This window comes from Pelodiscus sinensis, chromosome 2 (assembly GCF_049634645.1).
Source record: "Pelodiscus sinensis isolate JC-2024 chromosome 2, ASM4963464v1, whole genome shotgun sequence".
Classification (NCBI taxonomy): Eukaryota; Metazoa; Chordata; order Testudines; family Trionychidae; genus Pelodiscus; species Pelodiscus sinensis.
In genome coordinates, this window is record NC_134712.1 from 39,710,054 (window position 1) to 39,734,498 (window position 24,445).

The 24,445-nt window shown below is 42.4% G+C and overlaps 1 protein-coding gene across 9 annotated transcripts in view; it reads right to left on the reverse strand.

Annotated features, from left to right (window-relative positions):
- The window catches only part of PLEKHF2 (pleckstrin homology and FYVE domain containing 2), an 85,184-nt gene that overhangs the window by 42,966 nt on the left and 17,773 nt on the right, over positions 1-24,445 (reverse strand). For 2 of the 9 annotated variants that reach the window (XM_075920348.1, XM_014577229.3), the window contains exon 2: positions 8,136-11,534. The exons of 2 other annotated variants lie outside the window; for them this stretch is intronic. In XM_075920348.1, the coding sequence (XP_075776463.1) occupies positions 10,771-11,520 (750 nt within the window). In that variant the 5' untranslated portion in view covers positions 11,521-11,534 and the 3' untranslated portion in view covers positions 8,136-10,770. Of the gene's footprint in view, positions 1-8,135; positions 11,535-11,878; positions 11,986-12,971; positions 13,139-18,161; positions 18,206-23,214; positions 23,335-24,445 lie in introns of those variants that run through there. 5 more of the 9 variants (XM_025188416.2, XM_014577230.3, XM_025188417.2 and 2 more) reach the window with 5 other exon arrangements.

Sequence of the window (24,445 nt, forward strand, 5' to 3'; positions counted from 1 at the left end):
ATGGCTGGGTCTAGACTACATCCCTCGGTCTATGGGATATAAATGAGGCACTTCGAAAGTGCAACTATCCCGCGCTTCATTTGCATAATCATTTCATGGCACTCTTTCAAACAAGCACCATTTCGAACGTAAATCGCGCTCTAGACGCAGTTCTTTCGAAAACGTCAGGCTTTTTTGAAAGATTCTATACTCCTTGGAGTCTAGACAGCCTGTGTGTGTAGCACAATGGGGCCCTGCTCTTAGAGTGGGCCAGTGTACACTTCTATAAATATAAATTAATTGATATTACCACCTCCTCCCTGGGATATTAGAGACCTATGGGAGAATTATCATAAATTCCTACAGGGCAAAAAGCAGTATTACCCCAGAGGGCAGGAAAATTCAGCTGACTGCACCTACATAGCTTAGTCAAACTTCTAGATTATCAACCCTGTGACAGCCGTGCAAATCACCCTGAGAAGGTTAATGACACTGTTAGACCCAGGATCCTTATGCAGGGATTAAACACTTTTGACGTAAAGAACAAGCACTTAAGCTTGCATAGAAAAGTCTTCTTCAAATTAGATTGAGGAGTTAGAGCATGCTACTTGGAGCAGATGTGTTATTTTGGTCATGGACAAAGTAACAATGGTAACATGATATATGCTGGGTTATGTAACAGTAAGAGAAACAGGCATTAGGCAATTGCTGAGCATTTCACACATGGAAGCTGGAGTGAGTCATAAAATTACTCATTCTGGCCCTGACATGCTGAAGGAGATGTCAGCATTGTTGTTGGAAAGTTCTAAATCCATGTGACCTCCAGGACTTTAACAGGATTCAAGAAAGAACTACATAAATTCATGGAGGTTAGGTACATCAATGGCTATTAGCCAGGATGGGTAGGAATGGTGCCCCTAGCCTGTGTTTGTCAGGGGCTGGAAATGGATGAGAGGAGAGAGATCACTTGATTCCCTGTTCTATTCACTCCTTCTGGGGCACTTGGCATTGGCCACTGTTGGAAAACAGAATACTGGGCTAGATGGATCTTTAGTCTGATCCAGAATGGCCTCTCTTACGTAAAATATCCTTCTATTGGGAGCCTGAATACTAGCTTTCACCCAGGAAGGAACTGGGATATTGTTGTTGGGGGCGGGGGTTGGGGAGGGTTACATCTTTATAACTGAGGGAGTTCTGGATAAAAGGGAGAGAGAGTGGTCATTTACCACTGTTACTTACCCTTTTTTTCTTACTTCTAGAAGGGGGAGGGAGATTCTAAATTTTTATTTAGAAAAATATGACTAAAAAAGAAACACTACTTACAGTTATATAAACAGCAATTCCATTTCCAAAGCTCTTTCCAATCTAATTTTCACAAACACTGCATATGAAGTAGACGGGGATTATTCCTTGCCACCACCACCACCCCACCCCCAAAAGCCTGCATTTAGCAAAGCTGAGATAGAAAGGGGAAGTGACCCTCTCAAACCCACAGGAGGAATCAAGTCCTGGATTCATACCACTAATCTGACAGCATGGGTGCTAGGCCACAGCTCACTGGGCCCAGCATAGCTTTAACCCACTTCTGGAACAGCTCCAGTAGAGAGGGGGCAAACTATCATCTCTCCTTTGGTGACAGAAACTCTTCTCACTAGCATTAATAAAACTGGATTTAACATTCCTATTGCCTTGGATCTCCTTCATCAGTCTTAACCATTCTTGCCAGTACCACCAACGTGACTGGTGCAGCTCCAGCGAGAGTTCTGCAGGGCTCAAGCACTAATACTGTATTATCTAATCCTGATTCAAGCAAGTCTGACATGCTGATAGACACACTTGACAGCTGTCTACACTACAGCTTCTGCCACTAGTGAATTATAAGTCCCACTTTTGTCATTGTAAATAATTTCGTATGTGGTCCTGTCACAGGACAAGCACTCATCCCTAAGGCACCTCCAGTTGCTCACTCTGGGAATTAGCTCTCCAGCCCTGGAGCACCCCCAGCCTGCCCATGCTGCCAGGGGCAGATGACCGTTCTGCGGGGCCCCCCCTTTGCCACGGCGCATGCGCAGTGACGCCATGCGCGGTGGAGCCACGGCGCATGCGCATGGCTTTCTGAAGCGCAGGGTCCGGGGCGGCCGCCCCGTTTGCCCTGCCCTATATCCGCCCCTGCATGCTGCTCTTCCCGCATAGCACTGTCCTAGGTCAGTGCCACTGCATTCAAGAGTCCTCCCCTCCCAGGGGATCCCCAATACCCGCCCTGCCTCAGTGACCCACTGCCAATCATCATCTAGCCCCTTACCTCAGGGGCAAAGTGCAAAAAGAAACGGCAGAAAATATGCTAATGATGTCACAACTCATGCTAATGAGTCTCATTAGCATATTTTCTGCCACAAAAACTCAGTGTAGACAAAGCCCACGTGTAAAGACATGGGATGGGGATGAGAGGCCAAGTGCTGATGTGACTATCTCTTTTTAGACCTACTTCTGGCTGCTAGAAATATCCTTGCTGTAATGCGGGGTGAGCCAGTCCTCATTGAACAAAGTTTCCATTGGATAAATGCCTTCTCTATGGAGCCTCTGGGATACTGTTCCTTTTTGATGGGCCACCGGTTTCTGTCGGGCCCTTTGTTGCAACTGAAAGGCTGATTGTTGGCATCTCCCAACCTCATGTGTTTCAGTTGCACATACAATGTTTCACAACTTCACATACAATGATAGTACATACAATCCAACAGGATATTAATGATCAGCAGATACAGACTTTTAAAATGATACCTCACAACACAAGACCTGCATTGTAAAAAAATATTACATGACAGTGGTGAATGAGGGTTCCAGGATGTGGCTTTGAGATATAAGGTGCCACACAGCCCTTCCTGGAATCCTCTCCTTTAGCTGTGCTCTCAAAACGTGGAACCAGTGTCCAAAAGAGAAAATATTTGTCATTGTGTGAACTTGTAAATCAAAACACCCCCAGATGATGAATACAGAATTCAAACCAACCATTTCCTGTCTCAGTATCACACCACACAATCTTTTAACTCTACTTTAGGGTGTTCTAAGGCTCAAGTGATAAAATTAGTTGTGAGTTTGTTAGTTGAAGGTCAGGGCTTGACCAATAAATCACCTACCACAGTGGGGACTCAGTCCATAATTAGGGTTTAGTCTACATTTAAAAGTATCAAATGAGCCCATCACCAGAATTCCAGGTCTTTTATCTGTCGGAACCATTCATTTTATTCTTAAATGCTCTACAAACCAGCTGAAAGCACCACTACCTCAGAATCTTACTGCGATACCATGTGCATGCCGTGATCCCATGTGACTTGCAGATGCTTCAAGGAAGGCAAAACTCCCTAGTCCTGCATCATTTGGACCATGGAAGAAAAAAATAAACACACCTTTCCTGACCCTCTAAACAGGTGATCAGCTAAAAACTCCCATGGGAAGAGCTATCTATTGTCCCCTGGCAAGTGTCTCTTTCCCTTGCTATGGGAACTGTCCCCCTTTTTACCACCAGTCCAATTTTGTCCACCATTAAAAATGCCATGTCCCTACATCAAGTATGGGAATAAATTGTTTTCTTCTTGTCCATTAAGATCCTTGGACTCAAAGTACCGAGTTATAAATAACCTTATGGTCAGATAGGTATGAGCTCAATGATAATAGTATTATAGAATCAGCCTCACTGTACATCCTGTTTTAATTTTGTTTTAAATAGTAGCATTAGCTTCAGAAGAGAATCCCTAGAATAGCTCATGGCCCTCATGGTCTGTTTTCACTGGAGTTATTTGCTATTCATTCTATTTCAACAGAAAACTGCAAGGCCCTTGATTTTTATGCTGAGTTTTTAGATGACAGTAAAAATGATGGTCCTTTCAGATATAAGTTGTTAAAAGATTCTATTGCATTTGTTTGCCATGGCATCCTCCAAAGTCTTCCCTCTATCACTGACACAGTCCTTTATATGCCAGATAGTTCCCCTCTCAGTACTAGCTCTCAGTACTAGCTAGGTGCCTGTGACCATGGTCTAGGCAAGTACTGACAAGAACGCACAGGCAGATCAACTTTGGATATGGAAGAAGAGTTCAACTACCACAGCTCATCTCAAAGCCCTAGTTCTGAAACACTGCAAAAATCCAAACTGTGGCCAAGAAAACCCCCATGTGAAGCAGAATTGATGTATATCATAAGCAGTGAAACATATGGGTTCTCTTCCCCCCCACCCCATGACCACATCTATTGAAAAGTTTCAAGAATGCCTACAAAGTCAGTGAGAGGTCCAAAGAGTAGAGCTGCATAGCAGCAATATCACAAAACAGCTAGCAGAAAAACCCAACCTTTTCAGTCCCACTCAGGACCTATCTATGATGAAATGTAAGTGTAAGTGGCAAGGGAGAGTTTCAAAATTAATGTTAAAACCCTAAATGCTAGTTAAAATGAACAGATATTTACCACTACATTGTCTATTAATTTGAACATGCTATCACGTTTAGGTTTTCTGCTGATAAGTGAATGTGGTAATCAAGTTCAGATACCCTTTAATATCTTGCTATTTACAGATAAAGCCCTTGCATCTTTACTCTTATGCTTCCAGGTAATTGAGATCAACTGTATTACCTTGCTATCTAGCCTAAAATTCTGTTTGGGTCAGGCTCAGAACAGGGTCTCTCATATGACTCTCTTGGGAGATCTCCATCACAGGCCTTTTTCATTCCAATACTCTTCCCATTGGGCTTAATTCATTCCTAGTCACTTAACCACCTCATTCTTCGCACAGCTAAAGGTGAGGATGGGCATGGGGATCACAGCTAAAAGTTCACCAGTTGGCCTGGCTAACTAGCACCTTGTTTTTGTACAGCAGAAAAGTGGAATCTGTATTACCAGGGGCAGCAGCTTTGCAGCAATTTTGATGGTGCTCAGAGCCCAAACCTTTCCACTCACCCAGCTGGCTGGAGCAACCACTGAGACAGGTTAGGGCCCCCCACCTCAGGTTACACACTGGTTCCCAAGCAGTGGGGTCGGAAGCCTTCCGGAGAGCCAGCTGCAGAGCCTCTTGTGGAGCAGAGTCAGCAGCCTTCGCCAGCCCAGCTCCCGTGAAGGCGGCTTCTCTGCTGGGCTGGCAGGGTCTGGCGGCCCTGCCCTCGAGGAGACTTTGCTGTGGTTTCTGCATTCTAAAGCTTATTTAAGCTTTATACTGCAGAGCCTACAGTGCGTGTAGCTGCTAGTTTTCAGTAGTTACACAGTTACCTTTTTACATCCCTAGTTTCCATGTAGTTTACAGTTCACTATTTTAATTTCTGCTTAACTAACATCCTCATTGTGAAATTCACCTTTCTAAAATTAGGGTTTCCCACCACAGGGATGTTAAATTTAATTAATTTGTTATTTCCAAGCATTCCAGCTATATTTACCTCCTGGACCAGATCCTGCACTCCACTTAGAACTAAACCAAGAATTGCTTCTCCTCATGTGGGTTCCAGAATCAGCTGCTCCCAGAAGCAGTCATTTCAGGAGTCCAGAAGCTATATCTCTGCATCCTGCCCTGATGTGACACATACCCAGTAAATACAGGAAGAGTTGCAGTCCCCCATTATTATTTTTTTAAGTCTCTAATCTCACTTAGCATTTCACAGTCACTATCACCATCCTGGTGAAGTGATTGGTAGTATATCCCTACCGCTATATTCATATAATTAGAGCACAGAATTACTATCCATAGAGCTTCTATGGTACAATTTGGTTCATTTGATTCTATGATCTGTTTCATATATAGTGCCACTCCCCCACCAGTATGACCTGTCCTATCCTTCCATTATATTTTGTACCCTGGTATCGCTGTGCCCATTAATATCCTCATTCCACCAAGTTTCTATGACACCTATTATATCAATATCCCCATTCAATATGAGGCACTAGTGTTCATTCATCTCATTATTTAGACTTCTAACGTTTGTATATAAGCACTTTAAAAACATTACTTTTTAGCTGTCTGCCATTTCATTGAATGAGACACTCTTTCATTTGACTGTTTCTCATCAGATCTTACCTGTATTTTATCGTCTTCCAGCCTCTCTTCTTCACTAAGATAGAAACTTTCCTAAGGGATGTCTCTGTCCAATCCATGTACTCTTCTTCACTTGTCAGCTTTCTCCCAGCCCTTAGTTTAAAGCCTGCTCTATGACCTTTTTAATTTTAAATGCCAGCAATCTGATTCCATTTTCTCTTAATTTAATTTTATTCAAGACGCTCCATTTAATGACTATTTTATTCAAAAGTCTCGGGGTAGTTATGTTAATGTGTAATTTTTAAAAGTGAGTAGTTCTGTGGCACTTTAAGAGAACAAAAATATACTGTATAGTGTAAGTTTTCATGGGCACCAGTCCTACAATTGACAGGTACTTTTTTTTTTTTGCACTGTTTGTTATATATCTTGGTTTCTGCTCTTTCCACTCCAGTTCATCTGATGAAGTGGGTTTTGCCCACAAAAAACTCGTGATACTATATATTTTTGTTAGTCTCTAAGGCGCCACAGGACTATTCTTTATTTCACTCAAAGTTCACACACCAATTGGGAAATGAAAAGCAGTAAAGTTTGGTTTTATGTCCAATCTATGAATAAAAACTAGGTGTGAGAGGATGAGAACTACTAGTTCTAAAATCTAAAATTATGACTAGTATCAGATGAATTCATTAGCTACCTATACTGTACTTCCCTAGTATAATAAATCAGTTTTAAAAGTAAACATGTATTGATAAATTCTCTTATGAATCCAGCACTTGATATTTTTAAATTAAATAACATTGTTGTGCATTTTATTTGAATTTCCATCCACAGGTTGATAAAAATAACCTAATTTTAGTAAATAAAAACTGCATAGTTCACCATTTTATAATGCAAAAATATAAAAACTGAGAATCTGAATAAACGTGAGTTAAACCCTACAATTCCTTACATAAATATGTATATATTAAGCGTATCGTCCTGTTTAGCAAAAATCACCAAATTTAGCTCTATTTAGTTTAAAAAAATCAATATATTTTAATAATTAACAAACAAGAATCAACCTCTGTTTAGGAAAATACCTAAAAAGTACAGATGTAAAACATGATTACAGTATTTTAAATCAAGGCTTCCTGATTTAAACTTATTAAAATTGATGCTTTAAACCACTGATTTAAATAAATGCAGCTTGCAAGTATTCATTTCTTGGTGTAGTCATTTTTAGTGTGACTCTAGATAACTACATACCATTTATGAATCCACATTCTGCCAATTTGGAATTTTCTCAGTTTTTGATTCCCTGAATGTATTTGCTGCCCACCAATTTATTAGATTTAGCTACTTCTGAAACTCAATCTACTTGCACTTAATTTACTTCAGGCAGCAAAATAAAGTATGCTATTACTGTAGTCTGATCTACACTACAAACTTAGGTGAATGGAAGCCATGTTAAGTCACTCAAATAATGTAGGTGACTACACTACCGTCCCTTCCACCAACCTAAGTTCACCTTAGTCAACTTCTGTACTCCACCTCTGTGAGAGGTGTCACACTTGATTCCACATGCATGGCTCAATAGGAGAATATTGTAGATGCTGCAATGAGTAATTTGAACTAACTGGCCTCCAGCAGGTGTCCCATAGACATAATGCTTCCTATAACCCACTCTGGAGAGCTCTTTCAACTCCACTACACAGCAGTCAGGTACACAGCAGAGTCCCTTCTCTGCTAAAACCCAGAAACTTTTGAATGTTCATTTTCTATTTGAACAGCATGGAGAGCTCGCCAGCACAGGTGATAATGGAGACTCAGGGTATGTCTACACAGCACTGACATTATTCCAAAATAACATAATCCGCCTCTACACTACAAGCAGTTCTTTTGACAAAATGTCAAAACAATGTTGAGCTGGAGGACTTATTCCAACTCCTGTAACCCTCATTGTACAAGGAGTAAAGGAAGTCAGAGGAAGAGTGCTCTTCCTCGGACTTCTTGCTGTGTAGACAGCACCAAAATAAGCTATTTTGACTTAAGGTATGCAATCGATGTAGTTCAAGCATGCTCCACACTACTCATGTTTACCATACTATGACTGTACCCTCTATCACTCTTGAAGGCCTGTAGTTAAAGAAGAATTTACACATACAGGTTTGAAGGTTCACCATATATTTGCAAGTAAAATAAAATAGATTTGACAGAAATAAAGATTACAAGATATGTACTGAGCCCTTTGAAGAATCTGAAAGTAAACAAGTCAATTTATTCCCATTTAAAAAAATTTTGAAACACCACAATGGAATATGCACATTACCAAAACATTTTATGTTCTCTAAAAGCTTTGACTGCATACATCACTTTCAGATGAAACCATGATTTTTTCCCTATAAATGTCAGTTTGGTTACAGCTTCAGGAATCAATGCAGCATAGTACACATTTCATTAACAGGTAAAGATGGATTCAGGTAGGTGCAAGAACATTCTGCAGAAATAATTTAGGAAGAAATCTGAATGTTTCCTCCCACAAAAAAGTGCTGAAAATGTATGAGACACATACTGGAAAGATACACAAAGTATGGAATTCTGAAACAAGACAAGCGAATATTAATAGTGTATCACAGCTTAAGAAAACTAAAGTATATCTCAGTTATATTGTTACTCATTAAAGATATTTACAGTCTCTGAATTATGTTTCTGTAGAAAAACTAAGTTAATACAATTTAGTCTCCATTTCTGAAATAGAAATATTTTTGCATAAGGACGAAGGTAAGATTTATTGCCTAAAAATACTTCCTCAGAACAGTACATTTTCCTTTTGTTCTGCAAGTTATTGTTTCCTATGAATCAAGGTATGAGAACACTGATTTATTTCAGTTATCCTTTTGAGCATATTCCCTTATTTATTGCCTATCAGGTAATATTAAAGAGTGCCCCTGTTCTATAAGCACTAATTACCAAAGTGTTTTCCCCCTTTCAATGTTTATTTCCAAGCAAATCACACTTAATACTTCAGTGCTTTATAAAGAAAATAGCATCTTTGTTCAGTTTACAATCACAATCACAGAAATTATGTTAATTGCACTCTTTAGCTAGTTGGACACAAGATTATTGCTTTAGATTATAATTTTGCTGAAAACAGTTAAAATGTACAGATGGGAGACTAGTGCAATATCCAGCATTGACTGTTTATTCAATAAATACTTTTAACCCAATTATTGCCACCCAAGGCAAACAGTGCAGAAATTGTCACTTAATAAACAAATATCTATATATAAATTTAACAATCATGGGTTTGTTGTTGTTTTTTTTTTTTAATAAAATCAGTTCCTACTCTATTCCCATACAATTATTTCAGAGGGTTTTTTCCCCACATAAAAGTTTACTATTATAAAAATATAGAAATGTCAACATGTTTAGGATTTTACAAATCTTCACAAATCTAACTTTTACATTTATATAGGAATATCATACTTTGTAGAAAAGAACTTAATAAATGTCTCTGTTGGAGACATTTTCTGCACTGACCATTTTGTAACTTAGTTACAAGCTTTCTTGGTTGTGAGTACATACGCGTTTAAAAGAAAATAATCCACATTACACTTTTAACTTGAGGTCAGCTGTGTATAAAGAAAAGCCATTTTTACAAAGGTGTTCACAGATTGTTGGTCAGAAATTTTTTCACATGAGCATATTTAAAAATAAATTCCAATCTTTACCTAAAAATACCTTCTCCTAATGTGAAATAAACAAATTAGTGTTGTTTTGCAAATAGAATCAGAATAACAATGAATTTCCAGAAAAAAATGTTGCTTAAGTCACCAATCAAAATTTAACAATGCAATTGCCAATTACTATTTCTGATACTTATAAAATATAAAAAAGTAAGAAATCTTAAAATATTTTGAAAAGATATATTTTTATAACTATGTGAAAATCTCACTACATTTATGCACCAAAACCAATGACCTCTATATTTTTTATGTGGGTGTATGAGCCTGCACAACTTTTGCAAAATCCCACTCTAGTCGGTGGGAATTTGCATGTGTACTGGTTTGTCCTCATAGATCGATTACACATTATTGGAGCTATAGTCACTCACTGCGTTGGTGTGTATCCATTAATGCTCTTTCCAAAAATCTTATTTTAACTCAGCAACTATTTTCAATAGCACCATCAATTTCTCAGATATCTGTGCCATGAAAATCCATATAGTATGCTATTGGTTTGTTTATTCCTGAAACAGCACAGTCATTACAAGGCACAGCTTTTCAAAAATAAATGCAAAATATTTTTTTTCCAAATCAGTGACCTTTAAAGTATGCATGTGTGTTACAAAATGTCAATTCAATGTATCACTGCATAACATGGTTAGAAAAAGCTAATAATTTGATGGAATTAACCAAAATATATTTATCAGTTTCATGCAGGTTATTTTCCCATATAAAACCCCCCAAAAATGATAAAGTATCCCTATCAAACAATGTAGCATGGTTGTTAAATAAAGAAAGCTATGCTGAAGTTTTCCAATCTTCAACAAAAAGTCTACTCTAGACATGACTCAAGTATAAGAAGTTGGAAAATTATCTGAATATTTGCCACAATCTATCCCTGCAGAAGTGTGAAAACCTATTGTCTAGAGCATTCATATCGAGGCACATTGTAGTTGAAGATACTCAGGCAAATGTTATGGCTAGAATAGAATTTCCGAAAAGTCTAGTACAGGTTTCCCCAAAAGCAGCTCTTTATGGTTCAAAACATCAACTGCAGCACCTGAAAACATTTGGTCCTTAGTCACTGCTATCATCATCGTCGTCATCATCAGATACATCATTTATAGGGGATTTAGGTGACTGGCTGTAAGAGTCCGATCTAGTGGGCTGGCAAGCAGTCATCTCTCCAGTAGAAAGAAGATCATAACAGAAGTCACAAATCCGCACAGGCTTGGAGGACTGGTTGGGAAGAAGAAATCTCTTTTCAGAACAGGGTCCGCATACAACAAAACCACATTTGCGACAGTGGTGACGACGATTGACAGGTGTAAATTTTGCTTTCTGGCAACGCATACAAACAGTAGCCTCTGAGTCAGGTACCCAGACAGCTGCATGTTCATTACTGGGAGTCTTCCCACTTTTAGAAAGCAAATCTGAAACACATTTATTTATGTGGCTCATCCATTCAGATTTCTCTGTGGCAGTGGCAGCATAAACTGCAAAAGATTTTGTTGGTGTCTTGATAAGCCACCCATTCCGTAAGTCCCCCTCATCTTGGATGGAATCAATAGTGACATTTTCCAGTGGAATTATGTGCTGTTTGTTGTATTTTTTCTTCTGGATAACAATGTTCCCATAGACAAGAATATCATTGAATAAGAAAAATTGTCTTGCTTTAGGTTTTTTCCTACACAGCTTTGTTAACACTCCTTCTCCAATCAGAACACGACCAGGAATTGTCAAAGGTTGACCAGCTGCTCCAAAACAGTTTTCCACTATGCTTATTCGTCTAGTATTTGCTTCACTGTTTGCCAAGCGATCCACCATCTTTTACAGGTATTCTAAAACAAAAATTAATATTTTATTAAAATAAGGCTGATTCACAAAAAGTATTCTATAGCCAAATCATTTAGTAAAACAAATTATTTGAAAAAGCTAACAAGACTGATGGCTCAGGGCACAGCTAACTGAATGCACTTTTTGATTCAAATCCTCATCAGGTCAGTAACAATTAAAAGTTTCTATCACCAAATGACTTTTTAGTATCCTACTTGAAAGAAGGGTGACCTGTCTAGTTCCCAAAAGACAGGTGTGACATCACAGAAACCACCACCATAAGTTATACTAAAAGCAATTTTATTGATATTAGGAGAAAGAGAAGAAGATTGAGTTCTACTCCTTATACCTCAAGGTGATCCTTTGTCCAGGTAAGGGTTAGTGCCCATTGGTAGAGACTTGCACAGCCATTCCTGAGTTGTACCTGTTCTCTAGATGGTATTCTGGAACATCTGACTATTCAAAAGTGACATACAACTGATAATTCAGTTTCCAAGCAAACCTAACACTAACAGGAACAGATCAGGGACACACTAGCATAAATATTGTTAATACAGCTAGCTGTTATTAAAATATCTAGTATTGTTATAATGTATATAATATCTTACACATATATAATAGGGAGAGAAAGAGAGTTGTGGGGGTGGGGGGTGCAGGTGAGAGAGATTACATACAGTCTTAGTGATTACATGCACTGTGGGCTCTGTAGTATAAAGCTTTGCTTTATATTGTGGAGCCTGCAGTGAAGCCTCCTCGAGAGCAGGGCCGCCAACCCCTGCCAGCCTGCCCCTGGGGAGGAGCAGCCGGGACTCCAGGAGCCACTGCATGTAACTTGTTAACCTGCCTGTGGTGGCCCCCATGGACCTGAAACAGCCCCTTGTTCAGGGTGGGCAAGGAGCTGCTCCAGTCCCTACCAGTCTACTGCAACCGGTAAGTTTCACCGGTTAAGCAAGTATTGCAGTTCGATACAGACAAGAAAGGCCTCCTCAAAACAGGTGGAAAACAAAACCTGTTTTCCTCACAACAAAGAGGCACTGAAGGGGGAGAACAGAAAGCCCCTCTTCTCTTTCAGCTGGTAAAAAGTAGTTGAGTAGACATTTGTGGACATCTACTAGCCAGAGATTAATATAAAAACCCTTTGCTAAATTGGGCTCAAAGACAGCATACTAGAGGAAATCTTTGCTTCTGTGGCCTGGGCTTTTCACTAAGTCCAGCCCCTGCTTCCTACTGGAAGGAGAGGGGACTCCTACCACAGTAACAAGTTAATAAATGAATGGTACATCACAAGAGGTTTCTTGGGATTTATTTCCATTTAACCGAGATTCTTATAATGCTTCAGTGAGTCATTTCTGAGGTTTAAATATTGCAATAACTGCTCTTATGGCATCTCTGGGCTAGTCTATACGAGAATCTCTACAGCAGGGATCTCAAACTCAATTTACCTTAAGGCCAGTGCCAATCCTCAAATCCTTCTGCGGGGCCAGCAAGCACCTCCTCTTCTTGGCAGGGCTCAGGGGAGGAGGGGGTGTCTCCTGGCTTTGCCTTTTAACCTGCATGCTCCCTCTCCCCGTGTGTCCCACCCCTCTCCCCCGACCCTGCCTGCTACTCCCAGGTGATTTAACCCCCCCCCATGGGAATCAGCACCACCACCACCACCACCACCAACAGTAGGACTAGAGCAGCTTCTAGCTCCATGCCATCTCCAGCCATTGTGGTCCAGGGGAAGTGTGTGCAGAGCCGTCCCTTCCCATAAGGCAGTCTGGGGCATCTGCCCAAGGCTTCACACCTTGGAGGGCCCCTGTGATGGTTGCCCCAAACATCCTATGGTAGAGATGGTCCCCCATACTCAGGTTAAACTGTAGGGCCCTGAGGATGTGTCCATACTGCAAAGTTAGTTATTTCAGAATAACAGCCGCCATTCTGAAATAACTATGTGAGCATCTACACAGCAATTCTGTTAATTCAAAATAACAGGCAGCTTATTCTGACTTCTGGAAACCTCATTCTATGAAGAATAACGCCTATTCCAAAATAGCTATTTCAAACAAAGCATGTGTAGATGCTCCACTTCTGATATTTTGAAATACCCCCTCATCAGAGCCATTCTAAGTTATTCCTCCTGGGGCTCTAAATCGAGATAGCATGTCTGCACTAAGGACGCCCGCCTTGGACTAATTTTGAGGCTTCCCTGCAGTGTATATATTTTATTCTGAAATAAGCTATTTCAGAATAACTATTCCGGAATAGTTTATTCCGAAATAACTGTGCAATGTAGACATAGCCTGAGGGGGCTGGAGCTGACAGCAGGGGTCAGGAACCCCACACTCACCAGAGCAGTGGGAGATCCGGGAAAGTAGAGCGGAACAGCAAGCTGCTGTGCTCCACTGCCATCTCCTAGGCCAGGATGGCCACTCTGCTTCACTGCAGCTCTCATGCCACCAAGGGGTCCTAAACCCTTGCAGTAAGTACTCCTCTATCAATCATGAGAAGAATTCAAAAAGTAAGTACTAGTAGTGTTTCAAACGAAGGGATCAGCTTCACAACTGCCAGCATGAACATCATTTATTGTCTGTAGAGGTAGTAGCAAGAACAAGATTGCTTGCTGCCCGACTATACTTTTCTGAGGACAGCTAGTATTGGGAAGTGATGTAAATAAGGTTTGGCACCAAAAAGTCAGTTATAATTGTTAGCTGCTGACTCAAGCACAAGATCACCAGTCCAAGTTGTTGACTATTGAAGAACAGGATAAATGTCTTGTTTGTGTAAGAATTGTGTAACCACTCTTGCTTAATGGTGTACATGTAATAAGAATTTTGTGAATGATTAGATGCCAAAGCTGAAGCACAATCATTCCAAGAGCCATGTATTAAAAGCAACAGAAGTTAGTTACAGATCTGGTCCAAAAGGCATCTACGGAGTTCACTGATAAACGTTACTAAAGCATAGTCAACTTGACACAAAAGCTATGGAAATGCACAGAACAAAACTTGATTCTTCCATACATTTCATAGTTTGTGCCCAGGTGGCTGCATACTTACCTAACCCTCTGAAGAACACAACAGTTTCACTGATTCAGTTCACAAAGAATTAAGCAGATCTGTAAAAAAATACTTCATTCAACTACTTGGTTTTTTGGGTGCAGGTTTACTAGGAAAGCTTTTCATGGTGATTTGAAGAGAAAATGCTAATCAGGGTAATTAAAAATAAAAAAGGAAACTGTATCAGTTCCAGAATATGGATGCTAGAGACTCCACTTACAGCTTGCAATTAGACCACACAATTATGCAGGAAGTTCTATGGCTTAGTGTTATGCAGGGCAGCAGACTAGATCCATTGCTGCTTTGGGCTGGTGTACCCCGGCCAATGGAGAACTTGTTTCTGATTAGCTGGCCCAAACAACCTCCACTTCCTAGAGAAGTTGGAGAGGGTCAAAGAAAGATTTCTTTCTGAATGAGGTAACATCCAATTCAAGTGGCACCAGACCCTGCCATAACATAAGCAAAACCTGCAGGCATATCCCCTTTGCTACAAAAATCAACACCCTGCCCCAAACACACCTGTCAAGATCCATGTATTGTACACACCAGCCAGGTGGAAGAGAGCATGGGGCCTGCAAGGCCCCGGAGAGGCTCCCCTCCCCACTAGTGGCAGGCAGAGTGCCAGGCACAAAAGCTTGTCCATGTGCCCCTCCCTGGTGGCCGGGGGGGGGGGGTAGGGTGGGGGAAGAGCTGGGGTGGCCTTGGGGCTGGGACCGCTTCAGGGCTCAGACCCTCCTTGGCAGCGGTGGGGGGAGGGGCGGACGAAGGAGGAGGGAAGGAGAAAAAGGGAGAGCCTCAGCACAGCCCCTCCTGGCAGCTAGGGAAAGAGCCAGGCCAGCCGCAGCCCAGCCTAACCCCCTGGTGGCCAGCGGGAAAGCTGGGCTCAGCACAGCTCAGGCCTGGCTTCGGGGGAAGAAGGGGGTGAAAATGTAAAGAGTGTGGGGGGGAGAGCAAAAGGAGGGGAAGAGGCCGGAGCAAAGGGGGGAGCAAAGGGTGGGGGGGGTGGAGAGAGCCAGGGCAGCCTTGGGGCCAGTAACTTGAGGTGGGGAGGTGGAAGAGAGCCAGGACAGGGCTGCCACGCCTCGGCCTGGCCCTCTCTGGTGGCCGGAGTGAGAATGGTGAAAATGGTGTGATCTCCTGAACACTACAGACTTAAAGGCAGAAGTTCTGTAGCTGTCAAGGAAGATTTTAAATCCTGACATACAGGCTACATCTACATTGGCCCCTTTTCCAGAAGGGGCATGGTAATTTTTGAAATCGCAATAGGGAAATGCGCGGGGGATTTAAATATCCCCCGCGGCATTTAAATAAAAATGTCCGCCGCTTTTTTCCGGCTTTTAGAAAAGCCGGAAAAGAGCGTCTACACTGGCCCCGATCCTCCGGAAAAAGCGCCCTTTTCCGGAGGATCTTATTCCTACTTCGAAGTGAATGCCATGCTGGAGCCTACACATTTATTTGAAAAATAAAATTTGCAAAATTTTAAAATACTGTGCACGGAATTTTTAATTTTTTTGGTGCAGAATGGCCTTGGGGAGTAACGTGATGAGATAATGCACTCAAGAAGAATCAAGTGAAATCAGTGTTAAGTCAATTAGCTCCTCCCTAAAGGCCTTTTGGTACCTCAGCTTTACTGAAAAAATTTACATTAGTAATTTAGCTCCAAGTATTTTTATACTCTATATCAGATCGTCACACCCCCTTTTAAAGACCATTATTAATTGCAGATTCTGAACAAAGGCTTCACTTTACTGGAGGCTACTTGTATTAATTATGACAAATTCATATCTTGCTGTCATGTGTAAAATTAAACACATGAAATTCCACTTGTGATTAAAGCAGTCCCTCTTTACACCCATTAGCATTTCATACGGACATTTAAGTTCAATAATAAACTGGACTATAAACCATAGCTGCTTTTGCAACATAAAAGTGTTGATAGCAACTATAAACTACAATCAAGTATACTTTAACCTCCATACTTTTGGGTATGACCTCTGGCAGGAGTAGGAGGAAGCAGTTCTGCACACTGCTGCCTCCCTTCTCCCCCAGCTGGAGGAAACAGTGACTTGCTCTGCCAAAGGCTTTTCCCTGCTGCTATGGACAGTGCACAGGAGTCTTATCTGTTTCTCAGAGAAGAGGGCTGTACCCTCAAAGAGAAGGTCCAGTATTGTTGTTGAACCTTGTAAGATAGGCCCAAGACTCATAGTCAAGTCACCCTTTTCATGGCAATGCCAGTGACCATGACCCGTGTAGCTGCATCTGCAGCATCTAAAGCAGCCTGCATGGATGCCCTGGAAACTAGTCTCCCTTCTCCAATGTTACCGAGAATTTAGCCTGAGAATCTTGAGGGAGTAGTTCTGTAAATCTTGACAAGAAGCTATAAGTGTAAAAAGCCATATCTGCTAATTAGCACTTGCTGGTTAGCAATGTGGAGTTGAAGACCCCCTGTAGAGTAGACCTTCCTGCCACAAAGGTCCAAAAGTTTTGCCTCTGTTCTTCGGAGAAGGGCTCTGAAGACCTTGGCTTTCCTGGTTGCTAGCTGCATTGACCACTAGAGAATCTGGGGGGAGGGTGAGAGCATAGATGTTTGTAGCCCTGTGATGTGACAAAGTATCACCTCTCATTACACAGTGGGTAGCAAAAGGACTGGTGTCTGCCATAGTGTCTTAGTGTCAGAAATGGACCAAACAAGAGGCAAGGCAATATGGCCGGGGTAGAGAAGACAAGTCTCCCACAGGATCAAGATCAACTACAACTTCCTCTGCTTGACTGTTAAGATCCTGGGCCATCCTTCTAAGAAATTTATAATTCTCCAACACAGGGGCTGGAGTTGAGCCTGCTAAATGCCTCATATGAAGAGGATGAGGAGGTGATGATGGTCAAAGCCTAGAGCTCTTGTTGGAAAGGGCCTGTTAGGGAAGGTGGTGGCACTGATGCACTGGCACATATTAACAGTGCCGAGGGAGGTCTTGAAAGTGTTGGTGTCTGCATCTGTGCAGTGGTTGATACTGGCACCTGAATCTGTATTGGGATAGCAGCTTCATTCAGGGCCAGTGCTATTGACAGTACAGGTGTTGGCGCCAAGGAAGCAGGTACCGATGCCGGTGTTGCAGCCTGAGTCGGAGGCCAGGCTGGAGTGAGGAGCACCTGCAGTGCCAGGCCCAACAGGAGCCTTGACGTCGAGGCATGTATATGCTCTGAGTGGGTTGAGATCTCCATTACATACGCTGCCACGGAAGCTGATGGTGCCTCTATCTGATAGAGGCTGCAAGGCAGAGAAATTGACTAGTTGACTGACTATCTGATAAGCATTTGCAAGGGTTGCAAGGCTGGAATGAACGATGCCTCCCCCTGTATGATTCATGAGTGGCTCAGGGAGCATTCATGCAATTTAGCTCTACATTCTGATGGCTGAGCTATCACAGCATCGGGAGGGGTACTGCTGCTTGTCTCTGGCATAGCATTGTGTGAAAGTCGAGGCTAGAGAGTAAAGAAAGCTCAGCAGGTCGTACCGAAAGAATCCCATTACACTGACATACTCTGAAAAGGGAAGAGGGAGTTTTAGAGTTGTCAGGTAAAAAAGTGTTAACGTACCATGTCAGTCATCAAAACCCAGTATAAATTCCTTTCTATGAAATCTGTATTAGGGGAAAAGCAATGAAAACAAAGAATGTGAAACTAGACACAAACATAAAATTCAGTACATCATAAAAAGAACCATGACCCCAATCATGGAGTCAAGAAAAGGAAAAGCTGCATTAAAACTAAGGAAGGCAGCGCATATTACAAAGCCACGTATTCATTCCATCTGGAATGCTGTTGAAAAAGGTTTTGAAAATCCCAAAAAACTGGAGATGGATACTACAAGTAGGGATGTAAGGAAGTAGTCAACTACCTGATAAGCCTATGCTTGTCAAGTAGTCGAGTTGACCACTCACTTTCCCTCCTCCCAGCATTGCTGCTTCTGTGTAAGAGGCAGCATGGGTGGGCGGGGGAAGCAGGAGCCGGTGCTGGGCAGAGCCAGCAAGTCAGTTCCTCCCAGCACCATCTCCACAGTGTGTGTGTGGGGGGAGGGGGGCTAGGGGGGGAGAGGAAGGAGCGAAGGCAGAGCCACAGCAGTCCCAGAGCCAGTGCAAACCAAGATTGTTCAGTACTGCCTTGTGCCGCCCTTAGGAGCTAACCCCACTGCAGCTCTGCAGTTTAAATGTAGTAAGAGCCCAGCTCTTACTAACCCCCGCTATGCGCCCAGTTTCTTCTACATTTAAACTGCAGAGCTGCAGCGAGGGTAGAGAGCAACCCCCCTCATCGACTAATCAAGTAGTCAACGAAGTTCCTTTGACTACTCAATTAGCTAATTAATCAGAACTTAACATCCCTAACTGCCAGAGGAAAAGAAAAGCACTGCATACTACAACATAGGGATATTAAAATGTAGGTAATTGGCTAATCATGTAACCACTGAAAATTTTGGTGTTATAATATATAAGAACATTAAAAATTAGCTGGATGACCAATAATACAATTAATGAGGTTATGACAAGTTTGGATTTTTTTTAAAGCCATATGTTTCCTCCTCATCACTACCAAGCAGACTTTTTAAGTTCTGGAAGGTTATTATTCAGATACACATTTTGCACACTTAAGCAGTGCAAATATGTACACACATGGTATGCCTTTTACATTTTAAGTTTTTCCAGTTTTATAAAAAATTCTGAACTAGTTAGACATTTTAATCTGAAGAGTTTTGTTTACAATATTATCTTTTGAGACTCCTAGTGATTCCATCTGTAGTCAGGAAAAGTAGAAAGGTAGTTTATAAAACCCCCTCACCTTTCACATTTGGAAAACTGCATGCAACTAGTGCAGCTTTTTATTTGTGAAACAGCATCAGTCATGTTAGCTTAGTTTTAAGAAAATTTGAAAATAAGGACCTCAGTTCTTCAAACTCTTGTGCAAGTGATCAACTTTACACAATCAAGTGCTCCCATCTTTGTTACACATCAATCTGAAGTTGGATCAGATCCAAGTCAATGGAAAGAATTTCTGAGTTGGATGGCATCCCAAATTCTTTTTGCAGAACAGAAGCCTAAAGGTTGCTATAATACAGTACATGGCTAAGGACAGGGAACCCATTTTCAAGACATTTCTTTAAGCCTTAAAATAAGTTTACTTCTTTCAGCATTTTGCAGAACCATGGAAGCACTAGTGGCCATAACATTCAGAACTATATTGATTTTCTTATCATCTAGATGTTGCAATATCTTTACAAATGTTGCTAGAGTCATTTGATAAGATGTATTAATCAGATCTAATAAAATTTGTGTTATGTAACTAATTATGGTGCTAATGCAATAGAAGTACAGTAGAACCAGAGAGTTATAAACACCAGAGTTATGAACTGACTGGCCAATGACACAAGTATGTATTCAGGAAGCAGAACAAAAAAAGAAAGCAAATATTGTACAGAACAGAAGTATGTTAAACTAAAAAAGGGGGGAAAACTAAAAAAAACTGCCAAGTAAATTGTTTCTGTGCTTGCTTCATATAAATTAAGATAGTTTAAAAACAGCATTTTTCTTCTGCATAGTAAAGTTTCACAACTCTATTAAACCAATGTTCAGTTGTAAACTTCCAAAAGAAAAAACATTTTGTTCAGAGTTATGAACATTTCAGAATTCTGAAAAACTTCTATTCTTGAGGTGTTTGTAACTGAGGTTCTTCTATATATATCTATATCACTCATTAATATGAGCACTAGCATGAAACCCGCTCTGAAAGATTTATCAAGTTAAGTTTTTCCTCCTGTACTTCAGGTCAGAAACTGGCTAAATGTATTCAAGGCTTTCAGTGACCAAGTCACTGAAAAGCTGAAGTTAGTCACAAATGAATCAAATAAATGATAATAGTGTACTGCTTTTTATGCTTGAAGAACAGTGTCTTTAATCTCTCTATAGAACCATGTATGTCTACGATCAGTGGCACAAATGTTTATTATAACAAATCTTTATTCCATTTATATACTTAAAAATCTGATATCTAGAACACAAGTGCTTATTTATTTTGGCACTTACAAACTACACATACCTACATTCAACTAAGCTTCCTGCATGTTAATACACTTCATCGTCATTAATGTTTACCTCCATTTCCCACAGACACCTGAAATGACTTATCATCCATAGTTATTTAACAGTAAAGGAATAATACAGTTATTTACATTGACCAACGTAAAGCAGAAAACATTCACTTTCTCTCAACATTATGAATCGCCTAAATCAGGAGAGGGGGAACCTTTTTTGGGTTGGGGGCCATTGACTCAGAAGAAAAAAAAAAAAAATCAGTCAGGAGCCACAAACAAGTGAAGAAACAAAAACAAAAAACCCTACCATCCCTCACTAATGTGGCCCCCAAGTGAGAAGCAGGGGGGGGAAAAAGGACATTCGTCTCACTCATGCAACTTGAACCACCAGGTTCCCCTCGTGTTCCAGACCCACTTGAGGAGGGGGAAGACGTGAGACTCAGGGCTTCCCCCTAGGGAAGGATTAACTCTTACGAAGGCCTGAAGCTAGTAGATTTTGTGGCACCTCCTAGGGCTTTGGGGTGGACACAAAAATGAAGGTATCAGTGTTTGAGAGGGGGCTGCCACAGAGCAAGAGGTTGGGGCAGTAGACTGGGGCACTTACCTTGCACAGCTCCCATTTGGCAGGGGGCACCTTGTGCTGACAGGCACTGTCTCCCCACTGGCTGCAATTGCTAGCCAATGGAAGTGACAGAGGTGGAGGCCTGCAAGCAAGTGCAGAGACTTGCTCTGCCATTCCCCCAGCCACCTCCTCCATGCAGGGGCTTTAGTGCTTGGCTCTCCACTGCTTCACCTTGCAGCAAGAAGCCAGCACTTGTGCTCCAGCCATTCTTGGAATCTTGCCACGGGGTTTGCTAGCACCAGCACTCGCTGGGGGGGGGGCTAAAACACAGAGCCTCACTGTGGACTGGATCAAGACAAGCCAGGAGCCAGATCTGTTTGTTCCCATTTTTAGACTTACACTTCTGATTTTCTCTACAGGCAGTCCCCGAGTTACGCGGATCCGACTTATGTCGGATCCGCAGTTACGAACGGGGCACTTCCTCTCCCTGGTCTCGAGCAGACCAGGGAGAGGAAGCAAAGCTGCGGCGGAACGCGCGGCCAGCTGACAGCCCAGACGCTTCTGGGCTGTCAGCTGGCCGCGCGTTCCGCCGCTCTGCTCTACTCTACTCTACTCTGCTCCCCCTGGTCTGCAGACCTGGGGGACGGGGAGCAGAGCAGAGCAAAGCCGCGGAGCCCGAGGGCAGCAGGATAGCCACGGCGCGTCTGGGCTGTCCCGCTGCCCGCGTGTTCCGCCGCTTTGCTCCCCGTCCCCCTGGTCTGCAGACCAGGGGGACGGGGAGCAAAGCAGAGCAAAGCCATGGAGCCCGAGGGCAGCAGGATAGCCACGGCGCGTCTGGGCTGTCCCGCTGCCCCCGTGCTCCGCGGCTTTGCTCCGGACGCCTGTGGTACAGCAGCTGGGGCGCTGCCGGTTGGTCCCGTAGCGCCGCTCTGGGTGCCACTGGACCAACCCAGCAGCACCCCAGCTGCTCTGCCCCAGGTGTCCCCTAGTCAGCAGCTGCTGAAAATGACCAGTGGCTGACTACAGGAAGCCCCTGCCCCGGGCTTCCTGGAATCAGCCGCTGATCAGTTTCAGCAGCAGCTGACTTGGGGATGCCTGGGGTTCTTAAGTTGAATCTGTATGTAAGTCAGAACTGGCGTCCAGATTCAGCCACTGTTGAAACTGATCAGTTTCAGCAGCGGCTGAATCTGGACGCCAGTTCCGACTTACATACAGATTCAACTTAAGAACAAACCTACAGTCCCTATCTTGTACGTAACCTGGGGACTGCCTGTACTGGGATTGCATTCATTGGTGCCATTCCATAGGAAAAGTGGGACTGCCAGGGAAGACTAACTCAATTCTATGACAAAAGGTTGCTTACCAGTAAACATTTGCCCATGCTACAAGTTCAATCATCTCAAACTCACCTGATTTAGTTCAACATAATTTTATTATAAAACTACTGTGTAGTCAAAATTCAGGCAGTTCCACAATTCACATAGTGAGAACCAATGTTTTTTTTGTAAGAAAAAAAAAAAAGGTGCCAGTACTCCAGGCTCAAGCTTGTTGAGGAAACACCCTCCGTCCTCCCTCTCCCCCGCCCCCATATACACAACCAACCACACTAACAGCCAAACTGCGGTCGCGGCCCCTTTAAGAGCCAAAACGCTGAGTTGGGAGCCGGAAAAAAAATGCCTCGCGTCCTGAGCAGGCTTCTGTCAAGAGACAAGCAGCGCCAGGAAAACAGGTGCCTGTATGCAGGGGGGAAATGCCATTCTTTTACTGTGTCCTGGGAAAATAGGTGACGGTACGCCGTTCTGGGCCGTATCGTCACAAAAAAAGCACTGGTGAGAACACTAAAAAGTGCAAGTTGAGAAAGCATGTCTAAAACAATGAATACACAGTGAGTTTGGCATATTTCAGTGCTTTTGCTGAATTTTATTTTTAAGTTATAAAGATGTTTGGCCGTTCATATACCTATTCAAGGTGCAGAGCTATATGAAAATCAAAGAATACCATCATACCGGTCCCATGACTTTACACATTCCCACAGGTCACAATTGGGTCCAAATGCAGTAGCAAGAATGCTCTAACAGACGATGTTAACTTCCATTTCTGATGTGGTGGGATTAGTTGCTTTAGATCTGCCAGTAACAACAGAAAGCTGAACCAATATAAAAATATTTCTTGTTTCAAAACCAAGTACAGTATAATATTTCTACAGTATTGTAAAATGGCCAACATGGCTCATCTAATCAACTGCTTAATAGGGTTTTAATATTATTGAAGCATTGTTGCAGAACATGTCAAAGAAGTGGTATGCGATACCATGACATTCCGTTTGCGATCTCATTTACTCTTTGTATACAAAGTTAATCTAATGTGGACAGGACTTTGTGGCTGTGTCTACTAGTGATGTTAAAAGGCATTTAAATAGTTAACCGATTAAACGTCAAAAATTTTATTGTTTAACTGGTCAACTGCCTGCCCTGCCTCAGCTGCTCCAATATGGCTGGGAAGGAAGGGAAGGTCCTGCTGGCCTGTCCAACTGTGTCAGACTGACAGGAGTTGGGGCATGGCCACCTGCCTGCTCTGCACAGCCAGAGCTCTTCCTAGTCATGGCTGGAGCCGGAGGCCTTCTGGGCACAGCCAGCCAGTGCAGGAATGCCACCAGAGTGCCCCCATGAATCTGGGAGGCTGAGCCACCCCCAGGCAGAGGCTACTCCAGATCAGCCTCTGATTACGGTCCCTCTCCCCCCTTGCAGGCAGCAGCGCACAGCTAGGATGCCAGAGCAGCCCCTGCTTGCAGCAGGCAAGGGTGCCCCACAAGCAGGGGCTGCTCTAGCGACCCGTTTAGGGTGATGCTTGCCGGTTAACTGGTTAAACCTTCACATCCCTATGTCTATTTCAGGCATGGCTACAAAAAAATTCCTAGGTGCTAATATTAATTCACCCGTAAGAGCCAAAGCATAAAATGGCCAATCTAATTTTAATCACCATTTTAGTTAAGCCTATTGAAAGCAAGGGGGAGAGGGGGAGAATCAGGTCTAGCTCTACTAAAGCCCTCTTTACATCAGGGTTCCCAGCAGTTCAAGTGAACCAGGAAGAAAACTCCTCCAGGGGTCAGCAAGGGGTCAACAGTTAGTGAAAACTTCACTGTACAGACTGCTAGTGGCATCATACCATATATTATGATTTTTCACTCAGGACATCTGAATATAGACCATTAAATACCTCATTTTTAGTGAGCTGGCA